At 41.3% G+C, this 11,812-nt stretch overlaps 1 protein-coding gene across 1 annotated transcript; it reads right to left on the reverse strand.

Annotated features, from left to right (window-relative positions):
- Positions 1-235: 235 nt before the first annotated feature.
- On the reverse strand, positions 236-9,563 carry LOC132795345 (nuclear pore complex protein Nup205). Its single transcript, XM_060806006.1, has 11 exons — positions 9,421-9,563; positions 9,195-9,340; positions 8,682-9,107; positions 8,061-8,623; positions 7,501-7,992; positions 5,300-6,806; positions 3,299-4,650; positions 1,043-2,107; positions 826-983; positions 583-762; positions 236-517 (listed from the first exon to the last, which is right to left on the reverse strand). Exons 1-11 carry the CDS (start codon positions 9,425-9,427, stop codon positions 318-320), a joined length of 6,096 nt encoding a protein of 2,031 aa, XP_060661989.1. The 5' UTR covers positions 9,428-9,563; the 3' UTR covers positions 236-317.
- Between the last annotated feature and the right edge of the window lie 2,249 nt (positions 9,564-11,812).

Here is an 11,812-nt window from a genome sequence, read left to right on the forward strand (position 1 = left end):
GTTTTGTCAGTTAACAGTGTTGTGAAATTCTGCGATCTTTTTCAAATCGAGTAACTGCACAACAAAATGCAATAAACTTGGTCATTAACATGAATGAAATAAAAGTAACTGATTCATCATTAATTAAAATATCCATAAGTAATGAAATTATAAATATGTAAGCTGCATTTACGAAAATAGCCCCCGTCATTGATTAGAGCGAGACAGCAGATTGAAAAATACGCATTCTCTCCGCAATTTGATCAATGTTTTGTAATTTATTAATATTAATGGTAACACACAAAAAATCAGTATAATAATTGTACGAAATGTTTAAATTAGGATTGTGGCGCAAATTGTACAAGAGCCTTGATGCGACGCATGAGAGATGCATTAAAGTTTTTGCATTTCATTGAATACTCTTCGCTGGCATCGAGCAATTGTGTGCAGAATGTTTCGTTGAAGGTCGAGATGAGCAATTGCTTCAGTTTCGTCACCTCATCTGGTGAAGCGTTCAACACCGATATGTTCTCTGGATCTAATAGTTATTAAAATCGGATTAACATTCATATAAAATAAAAAAGTATATGTTTATTGCCTTACCCAGCGAGGATTCATTGATGGCATTGCGATTCTCCTGCGAGTAGATGACTGCATTGCGGAAATAAAAGTCCAAGTGTATCCACAGCAAATACAAATTCTGCTCGGCTATAAAAACGGAAATCATCAGCTCGCTGCGCTTCTCATTGTGACGCTGACTGAGCTCCAAAAAGTTTTGCTTGCCTGTGTGGAAACAACAAAATTAGTTATGGAGTTATAGGAGAATAGTTCCAAATCACTTCTTACCAATTGGACCGAATGTTATGTTGGGCAGCGAAGCACGTTGCTGCAGCAGATTGTCTGCAATTGATTTCTGTGACAAATAATACGCAATTGAGCCTTTGAGCTGATTCAAAATTGTGCCCATGATAACAGTCAACTTCTTGCTGTCGCCGCTGCCAGAACTGTAATAGAGAAAGATTAAGAGATTAAGAGCTTTTAGCACAATTTTCTAGCTACTTACAGTGGTCGGACATCCGAGACCATGGTTGTGAGCAGATACTGTGAGCTCATGCCATCCTTGACGCCGCTTGTGACCGCCTTGCGGCAATAGAGGGACAAATTGGAGGCAATTTGCAAAAAGTATTTCACATGCTGACTCTTCTCCTCCTCGCTCAGATCCATTTGATTCGGATGCAGCATCCGACGTATGGTTGGCTCATTCACCGTAAACCGTCCGAAGACGACAACCATCAGCTGTTGCAAACGACTCAAGCGATTGCACATGTCCACATCGTTGTTGTGCTGCTCATCCATCTGAATGCTGACCACATCGTGCGTTGTGGTGCGTGCAAACAAATGCGTAATCGCCGCCAGCTGCTCCAGGTGACCCAAATTCATGAACGGCGATGCGGCACGCAGAATGCTCTCAATCATATCGATGTGGGCGATCATAAAGTTGAGCACTTGCAGCGATGCCGAGTTGTTGCGATCCCCCAGCGAGTCCAAAACGCTGTCGCACAGCGCCAAAGCGGGCAAAAGAATGGCACGGAATCGGGCATCGATGGCGGGCACAAATTCATCCTGTTGGTGACGCAACTCCACCTCGCTGGCCTTCAGATCCGGTTGCATATCGTAGATGCTCATGTTCGAGAGCACACCCAACGCCTTCGAGCTGAGCACCAGATGGGCGCCCACATGCGTTTGCGACATTTGCGCCAAGAATGCCATATACGATTCGTACACATATTGGGCGCGCATATTGTGCGGCGTTGGCTTCAACAGATCGCGCAGCACATGATCCAATTTGGCCAGACTCTCGAGTATGTGATTGAGATAGCCACGCGTGGTGACCACATCGCTCAATGTGCTAATCGCCCGCAGCTCGGAGATCAAATTCAACGAACTCAATGCCAACATGCTGCACACATCGTGTCCCGTGATCGCATCATGGCAAATGGTGTCGATCAGTTTATCGCCAATGCTGCCGATTATCTCCGCTGCCATCTCCTTCTGCTGCACATCGTCGGTGTGCGTTGCCTGCAGATTGCCGTACGTCTTGTTGACGTCCCAGCGTGTCGAGGCCAAGCTGAAAAGTATCGATTTAATTTAAGTAAAGCAACTTTAACAAGAAAGAACGTCGAGTGTGCTCGACTGTGAGATATCCTGTGCGGTATTACTCTTAAAGTATACCGAATTAATATACTAAAACATACAAAATATACTAAATTCATAGACTTAATTTGGTATATCTATATATATACTTTCAACGAAAACAGTTCGGCATTATTCTTAAAATAGACCGATGTTAGAAATAGAAATTCTTCTTAAAATATTCCCAATTCCCGGTATTACTCTTAAAGTATACCGAATTAATATACTAAAACATACAAAATATACTAAATTCATAGACTAAATTTGGTATATCTATATACTTTCAACGAAAACAGTTCGGCATTATTCTTAAAATAGACCGATGATAGTAATAGAAATTCTTCTTAATATATTCCCAATTAATATACTAAAAATATACCAAAGACTACATTTGGTATGTTGATCACACTATCACGATTAAAATATACTAGAATATAAACCAACACAGCTAAAACCCGACAGCGGGATACAAATATATACCGATGGATATAGTGCTGTCTTGAAATATACTAAAACATACAGAAGACTATATTTGGTATATCGATATACCATCAAGCCAATCAGTGCGGTATAATTTATAAAATATACCAACGGCTATAGTGTGGTATTATTATTTTAAAACATAACAAAGACTACATTCGGTATGTCGATATACTATCACATTTCAAATATACCAGAATGTCAATTGCCGTTTTTAATCTCGAAATATACTAAAATACTAAAACATACCGAAGACTATATTTGGTATATCGATATACCATCAAGCCAATCAGTGCGGTATAATTCATAAAATATACCAACGGCTATAGTGCGGTATTATTCTTGTAATATACCAAAGACTACATTCGGTATGTCGATATACTATCACATTTCAAATATACCAGAATGTCAATTGCCGTTTGTTGCCATGTACAACTATTTCTTAAATTACTTCTACAATTTTTATCTAGAAAATCATAAAGACTTTCGTTTGCTATTCATTGTTATATCTGCATCTCTTATAGTCTCTGCGATCTAGATGTTTATACGGACGGACAGATAAACACTCATCAAGAATAGATGCTTCCTTCTGAGTGTTACATAGAGACACAAAGCTATAATACTCTTCTATAATTAAGCAACTTACGTTTCATTGTATTCGATCTGTTCGTCGCTGCGCAGTCGCTTCACGATGCGCAAACAATTGATGAGCGATGCATAGAGATTGATGCTCATCTTCTGTGACTTGACCTCGCTGGTCATGATCCAATCGATCAAACGTTTCAGAATGAAACGCAAATTGCTGCTGTTGCACTCAGCGCTGATGCTCTGCTGATTTCCATTCTTCTGATTAATGTTGTTATTGTTGTTGTTGTTGTTGTTATTATTGCTGTTGCTGGTGCTGTTGTTGTTGCTATTGGTTTTGCTGACATCTCCTCCATTGGCATTGACATTTGCATTCGCTGTGGTGCCATCACTTAGACACACAACGCTGGCATGCTCCTCGAGAGTGCGTTGATCCTCCAGTTGATAGTAGCAATGCCGCAAGTTGACCAACAAATTGAGCACAGTATCGGTGACTTGAATGGAGATCTTGACCAGCGGCTGTGTTGGCTCCACCTTCATGAGGATCTTCTCAATGATGTCGATCATATGCTGTTTGCGCACACTCAACGGCAACAGCGAATCGGGCATCAGACCGAAAAGGATTTGAACCAATCGACACCAGGCAGTCATGAAACTATATGTGGCATAGCGACGCATGCGGACACAATTCAATTGGATGGCATGCTGCAATAGGAGCGTGATCTCATCGATGATCGCCTTGCGCTGTCCACTCGCAATTGTGCTCTGCACATGACGCAACTCATCGTGCAATATGTCGTGCAGCTTGTGCACATTGATCATCCCAGCTCGGCCCACACAGGTGGGAGCCTCGCAGTCGACGAGGAGTTTGGCAATCAACGGTTCGTCGAAGAATTGCAGCGGCGGCTGCGATAAACTTGTCGTGTCCAGCGTGAGGCAATCGAGTAGACGATTCGCATGCAAACCCAATGATGAACTGTTGTGCAAACCGACACGTGTTGGCAGCACATACATGCCATAATAGTTGCTGCTATTGGGCGGGGTCAACAGATTATTGCCCATCTCCTGGGGCAAACAATGTCCGCCATTGCGTTGGCCATCCGAATTGACGGCCAAGAGTATGTCGCTCAAGAGTTGATAGCGTGTCGTCTGGCCATACGAAGCGGCCAGCTTAATCTCAATGCAAACGCAGTTCATCAGGTGACTCATCGCATGGAGTACATGATCCTCGCCATGCTGACGGAAGGGCATCGCGCTCAGGTGACGCACGAGGAAATCGTTGCAGGTGAGTCGGAAGTAGCGGAGAATCGGTTCCGAGGTGCGACGATTCACGCAGAGGCCGTGGAACAAATGATAGATGCGCTCCACAATGTGCGCTGTGTGCTCGCAATACGCATCCGAGTGGCGTTGTTGCTGCAACGAGGGAGAAAAACAGAGCTCATTAATTTGCATTTCATAGTTACCCAGAGCCACAGATAGATTGTTAGTTTATGTAATCGCTACTTAATTCGAAAACCAATTCAGACTGCAAAGTTAAAGTCATTAGCTCTTATAACAACAGAGTTCTACACGTTTGAAAGCGCAGTCAGACAGACAGCAGGATTTTGAATTCGCTTTTGCGCTCAACTCACCGCTAGATGGCGCTGAAATAACCGCACCAGCGAATTGGATGCACAAACAAATGAAGAAGAGACACAGTTTGAATATTGTACCAATAAATTATTCGTTTCTTATTTCATTGCAACTTCAACTGCAAATTTAATGTCGTTAGCTCGTTTGACAGCTGAGTTTCAGACACTTAAAAGAACAGACAGACAGACAGCCAGTTTTGAATTGGCTTTTGTGATCATTCACCGCTAGATGTCGCTTGAGCAGTCGCAAATGAAAAAGAGAGACAACAAATTTTGTTAGTTTCTTATCTCATCCCGAAAACCGAATTTAAACTGCAAGTTAGCTCTTTTAAAAGCGCAGTCAGACAGACAGACATATTATGAATTTGTTATTGCCCTCACTCCCCGCTAAATATCACACGGATTTTGTATTTACTGTTGCTACTACTCACCTCCAGATGTCGCTCCAGCAGCAGCACCAGCGAGTTGATGCACGAACAGTTAATGTCGAGACCCAACTGTTGCTTCTCGCTTGCCGTAAAATCGCGTATCACATCGATGCCCAGCAGAAAGTAGACGAAATTTGGCAACGGTTGATTCAAATTCAATTCGAAGAGCTGCACAATTGCCTCTTTAATTTGCAGCTCAATGCGTTGCGGCTTGCGCTCCTCCAAAGCCATGAGATCGACTTGGGAATCCGTTTCATTCAGCTGCCCGTTGCCATCAAACTCATCGTGGGCATTAGCCACACTTAGAACATTATTTTCATCCGTTTGTTGACTGCGCGGCACTTCCATTTCCAAGCACTCGACAAAACGCTGTCGAATCTCCAGCTTCTCGTTGCTGCCATGCGCATACATATTCAAGATCTGGGTAATGACATCGGGCAACAGAGTGACAGCCGTTAGAATCTTGATGGCAGCGAGCGTGTGACGCGGTAACCAACTGTTGTAGGTGACAAATTTGATGATATTGATGACATAGTCTGGGGCACGAGTGCGTGGATTCAAATCGAGGAGCATGCGATTCAATCCCGGCAACAGGATCGAACAATTGGCGGTGGCATGCGCCTCAAAGAAAGCATTCTGCTTGGCCAGCGCCACCTCGAGCAACAGTAAAGCGTAGAGGGCACACTCCTCGAGGAGTTCCTTGCCATTGAATTGATTGTAATCGTCGAGACGTTCGCGTGCCTCCTCAATGATGCGCAACAGCAGACGCAGCATATCCGATTTTACGTGCAGCTGCAGCATGATGTGATAACCGGGATACGGATGCTCGTCGCGTTGCTCCATGAAATCGGAAACCTTCGGCCGATAGCTGGCCAACAAATAGTACATAAGCTTCAAGCATTTGGCGCCCACTTCCCATTTCTCGGTTGGATCTTTGTACGACCGATTGTAGAATTTCAACAATATCGAATCGAGGACAAACTTCAGATACGGATCAAAGCCTGGCAGTCGGGGTCCGGCGCCCAAGCTGCTCGGCATGTGAGTGGTCATCAGGGTGTAGAGCAATTGCAGAATGCCGCGACTCAATTTGTACGTCTCCATGCGACTCTCGTTCTGATCGATTTCCTCGGCCAAACTGAATTCGGGATATTGCGTTTGACGCGGCGGCAACGTGGGAATGATCTGTGATTCCTCCAAATGAAACCAAATTGTGCGTGCCGTTTCCTTTGATTTACTCAGTGCAGCGAGGGTGAAAAGTATCTCGCCCTTGAGAACCACGGGCGTGGTGCATGCCACCAGACCGAGCAGCACTTGTGGTGTCTGCCAAGTGGTCTGATCACAGATCATAATGCGTGAGATTTCATCGTGATTGGCAACCGCTTGTATCACCGACATCACTGCCACCATGTGCTCCGTTTCGCGTGGCGTCATGTTGCGGGGCATCGAGCGACCGCGATAAATTGAATCGCTCGTATTATAAAGTGACACATCAAAGTCGGTGCGCATGTTACTAAAAGAGAAAGAAATTAATAAATTAGAGCAATGTATTAAAGTATTAAAAGCAGTTTATTGGGAATTGGTTCGTATACATGCTAAGCATTGGTTTAAATACATGCTTTAAACACTTTTTACCAAGCCGAAGCTTTTTCCATCGCTTTTGAAATTCGTTAGTGTAAATACATTTTTTTTTTATTAAGTCGCTCTCAGGAGACATGATTACTTAGCCTCATATCTTTAAGTGTTATAAGTGTAATATCCAGAAAAGCACTGGTTAAAATACTTGCTTAGGTTTGTGTCTTATCTGATTCTAATTTTAAATTATTTTGTCAAATTGTTAAACTTTCCTATTATTATTATTAATGAAGTGCTTCAATCTAAAAATTAAAATTGTATTATTAGCCGCATCAATTTAAATAGTTGTAAATTCTAACTGAGTATTAAAAGCAGTTTGCAATTGGTTTGTGTCCATGCTAAGCATTGGTTTAAATACATGCTTTAAATAAAACTTTCTTGTATTAAATTGACCCTGGAGGCGATCTAATCTTAAATGATGTTCCTCACATTCAAATTTACTTTCCTATTATTCTAATAAAGTGTTTTAATCTAAAAAAAAAAGTTGTGCTATTTACTGAATGTAATGCAAAATAACTATTCTGCCAGAATTGATAAATATGTATATAGTAAATGAAAGTTAAGTAACTCACTTGAAGTAGTTGTTAAGCGCATTGAAAAAGTGATCCCAACTGACGGCACACGACGACGACAAGTTTGGTGAGTTCTTCAACAAGTTGAAAGCACAACGTGCCGAAAATTCGGAGCGCGTTAGGCCCGCAATCATATTGAGATACGATTTGAACAGTGTCTGTGGCAGCAAATCGCTCGCCAGACGTATGAACTTGAACAGCGAAATGGCGCGCGATGTGTTCGTCTGTTGATCGGCCGAATCGGTGGGTCCCCAATACTCGTTGCAGAGTGTGATCACTGCTCGCTTGTCGCCATACAACTTGGCCACGCACAGCATGAGCAGCTCAAAGTTCACATCCAGATGCGGTGGAGGCTCGAGGCCCTCGTTCAGAAAGCTGACCATGGTGCGTGCGGTTTCATCGGCGCGTCCACGCAGCTCGGAAACCTTTGCGTGCATAAAGTCAATGAAGTCGGTGATGAGCACGTGCAGGCGACGATAAATGAACTCGGTGCTGTCAAGAGATTCAAATTAGTATGTTAAATGTTAAATGCATTCATTCCATCTCCATCTCCATCTCACCTGTAGCAAATGTTCTTCTCGAGCAGATTGCGATAAAGAAAGCCAAAGACATTGCCGACCAGCGCCTCGTCAATTAGCTGCTCATCCCGATTGATAATAGCGCCCACATTCGTTTGCACCTCACTTGGCGCCTGACGCAGACTAGCCAATGTCAAGCCAAAGCTGTACTTAATAATCGCATCCAACTGTGGCGTTTGCCAGCTGCTCTGTGCGTAGATGGCCTCATAGAAGCATTTGGCATACTCGCCGTCACACAAAATGGGCAAACGTGCTGTGTACGGACTGTCACAGTCGGTCATCAGGAGCACCGAAGTGTCGTAAGCGTAGAGCAGGGTCATCAGCAGAATGACGGTGACATCATCGAGATTTCCATTGGAATCGGTGGACTTCACATTGGCCAAATACTGGAGCAAACGTATGGCAATGTTTTTGGGCAGACCACGCTGTGCGGACCAATTGAACATGGCCATGGCAATCGTTTTGCGCGTATCCTCATACAAGCCAAGCACTTGATTCTGATGCTTCTTTGAGCCAAAGGCGCGATTCTTGGTCAACAAACCAATCTGGCAAAAATAAATATTAAATTGATTATTTAAAACCTCCGCGTTAATTCAAACTTACCTCCTTCTCCACATTCATATCACCGATGAGCTCCAGCAGGCGACCCAATATATTGGAATCATCGACCAGATTCTGCGCATAGTTATTAATCAAGCCTGTAATCTCTCGGGGCAAATCGGTGCTCCATGCGACGCCGCTAACAGCTTGAAACATGTCGCGCAGCGTGCATGAAATTGCCTTGCGACCATCGTAGTAAAGCAGTACAGCGACCAGGCCACGTGACAAGCCTGGATGATGGATCTGTTGACGCTGTGCTGTGCAGAGCAGCTCCAAGGCAAAGATCTCGTCCAAATCAAACATATCCGATATGATGATCGCCTCATCGATCAACTCGTGTGACAATTCCACTTTGTGTGTCTGACCGGCGAGCAGAACACCCTCGGTGAGCGCATTGCGCAGATGTGTGCGACTCTTCTCGCTCTTTGGCTGCAACAGAAGAGAAGGAGAAGGATGCAAAGCGAGGTTATGTTTACAGCTGTTGGCCTAGGGCAACTGCATTGGCATTACACTTACCGGATTGCGCAGAAAGTTGGTAAAGTTCTGTTTGTACTTTTTGAGGCACAGCTCCAGATCGGAGGTGACATCGCTCGGATTTGTGATGGCCAATTGAAATATGTTGTACAAACGCTTGTAAGGCGTCCACATGTCCTCGACTACACCTGCGAGCGGAGCGACATTAAAATGCATATGCTTTCAAGTTACTCTACACACAGAAAAAACAACAACTTTAACTACATACCTTCCATTTTGCTTAATTTACTTGCACTAACAAATCACTGACAATCACTGTTTTGACAAAACGCGGCAAAATTTGTTAGTGGCGACGGCTGCTTGCCTGCTGTAATGCCGGCTTGTGTGACCACAAATTGATGAGCAAAAAAATAATCACAAACATTTGAGGCAGTTCTCAAATATATGCTAGACTTGGTCACACAGGCTGAAGAAATTTGAACATGCTCTAGACAATAGTGATGTGCGTCAAGATAGCTCCGCAACTTTAGCGTCACATATCGATAAAAAAATATCGGCTAAAAAAAACTTTTTATTTTCGTCTTTTTACGTGGTATTTAAACTAAAATTAAAAAAGTTTGAATGCAAAACAATAGAAAATTAAATTATCTTTCTATTAAATCCATGTTCGTCAAATTTCATGTAGTATTTATGCACTAAAATCGTGATTGAAAAATTGGGGTAGCAACATTTTTGCAAATATCTCGGCTTTGACGAGTTGTCGGCCAAATCGGCTTATAACAAGTTATAGAGTATTGTATTATAAATATACCCTCAAAAATTCATAATTTTAAAACTTTTCGTTTTTGAGATATTTGAGAAAAAGTACGATAACCTCAGCTCCAGCCCCATACAAAATGAGCACAAAAAATCAATGCTACCGATTAATGACCGTAACTTTTTTTTGACTTTCTTGTCGGCCATAGCGCACATTATACTTTCGTAGATACAACTATAAGGAAGATATATAGCAATTTTGGTTGCAATCCAATTTTCTGTTTTTGAGAAAATTGACCTTTTCTAACCCGCAAAAACAAGTTCATTTCGCAGGTGCATCAAATCACTGGAACCAGCGTGGAACCAGTCAGTGTTAAATAACACCATTTGGACTTTGGCGGGACTTCAAATACTTGCAGAAAATAACTAAATGAAACAAATATTACTATAATTTAAAATTACATTTAAATACTCTATTTATATATATATTACTTTGTTATAATTAATAAATATACGCAATTAAATATTCTTATTTAAATCGTAATTTTGCAGTTTACTTGATCACTGTTAGCGGCAAAACTTTATGTTAACGCTATCATCAAATTATTCTTAATATTTGCAGAACTTATAGGCCATGTCGCGCTATTTCATTCTATTCGAATCAAATAGATAAATATTTTGCTTTTGTTTTATTCAAATCGGTTAAGCCGTTTTCGAGAAAATTCAATTTTTGTGATTATTGCGAAAATTACAAATAAATTTCAATTTGGCATGGCAACGCTTAACATCTGCGAAGCTAGTAAAAGTTAGCGTCGAATTTTTGTTTTGCAGATTTTTCAACATTTTGACTATGTACATAATTGGTCAATACTTTAAAAATAGATAATTAACATATGTATCATTTCCCAATATATACTACATAGCAAATTATCATAGTTTCCGAGAAAATTCAAAATAACATCTACATTTTTCGATTATACGCTCTCCTAGACTTTGTCTGAGAAGGCGCGCATTGTTATAATATAAACATAAAAAATTCGAATGCTTTGCAATTTGTTTTATTCAAATCGTGATTTTCCTTTTCGAGAAAATCGCATTTTAGTAGAATAGTACACATTTTTGAATTTTTGCGCAATACCTAAAGTAGTCAAAGCGTTGCCAAATTTAAAAAATGGCGATCATGTACATACCTATTTATCATATTTATTACCCATATATATCCCCAACTTATTGGCCATGTCGCGCTATTTCATTCTATTCGAATCAAATAGACAAATATTTTGCTTTTTGTTTTATTCAAATCGGTTAAGCCGTTTTCGAGAAAATTCAATTCTTCTTGTGATTATTGCCAAAATAATATTACCATGGTGGCAACACGTGTTACGGCCGAAAGTTGGGCCACCCTTTATGAACTTGGTGGCAACTCTGGAACATAACTATCTACCCAGCAGAACTGGAGGTGTCGATTGGCCATGGGTAAGTACTTACCTCGCCGATCACTACATGGGTACATTTCATACAAAAACGGAAATTAAAGAACGCGTTGCTAGGTGCCACTTTGTAAGTAGTGGTGGTCTGCTAGTATGTGCTTATTTCCCCAGCAACGAACTAGCGCTCAGAACTGCAGGGCAATCATTTTGAATAATTATAAAACTATGAACATATGTATATTAGAGCATAATTGAAGAGCTATATTATGACTGCAACTCTTCTGAATTTACATATATATATCTTTTTGAATAATTATAAAACTATGAACATATGTATATTAGAGCATAATTGAAGAGCTATATTATGACTGCAACTCTTCTGAATTTACATATATATATATATATATATATGTGTACTATTCTACTAAAATGCGATTTTCTCGAAAAGGAAAATCACGATTTGAATAAAACAAA

Source organism: Drosophila nasuta, chromosome X, assembly GCF_023558535.2.
Source record: "Drosophila nasuta strain 15112-1781.00 chromosome X, ASM2355853v1, whole genome shotgun sequence".
Taxonomy (NCBI): domain Eukaryota; kingdom Metazoa; phylum Arthropoda; class Insecta; order Diptera; family Drosophilidae; genus Drosophila; species Drosophila nasuta.

Excerpts from the sequence above, each read along its gene's own strand:
- LOC132795345 (XM_060806006.1), bottom strand. Across the intron at positions 8,624-8,681 it reads ATATGAATGTGGAGAAGGAG|ATTGGTTTGTTGACCAAGAA; the intron begins GTAAGTTTGAAT and ends TATTTTTGCCAG. Across the intron at positions 6,807-7,500 it reads GCGCTTAACAACTACTTCAA|TAACATGCGCACCGACTTTG; the intron begins GTGAGTTACTTA and ends TTTCTCTTTTAG.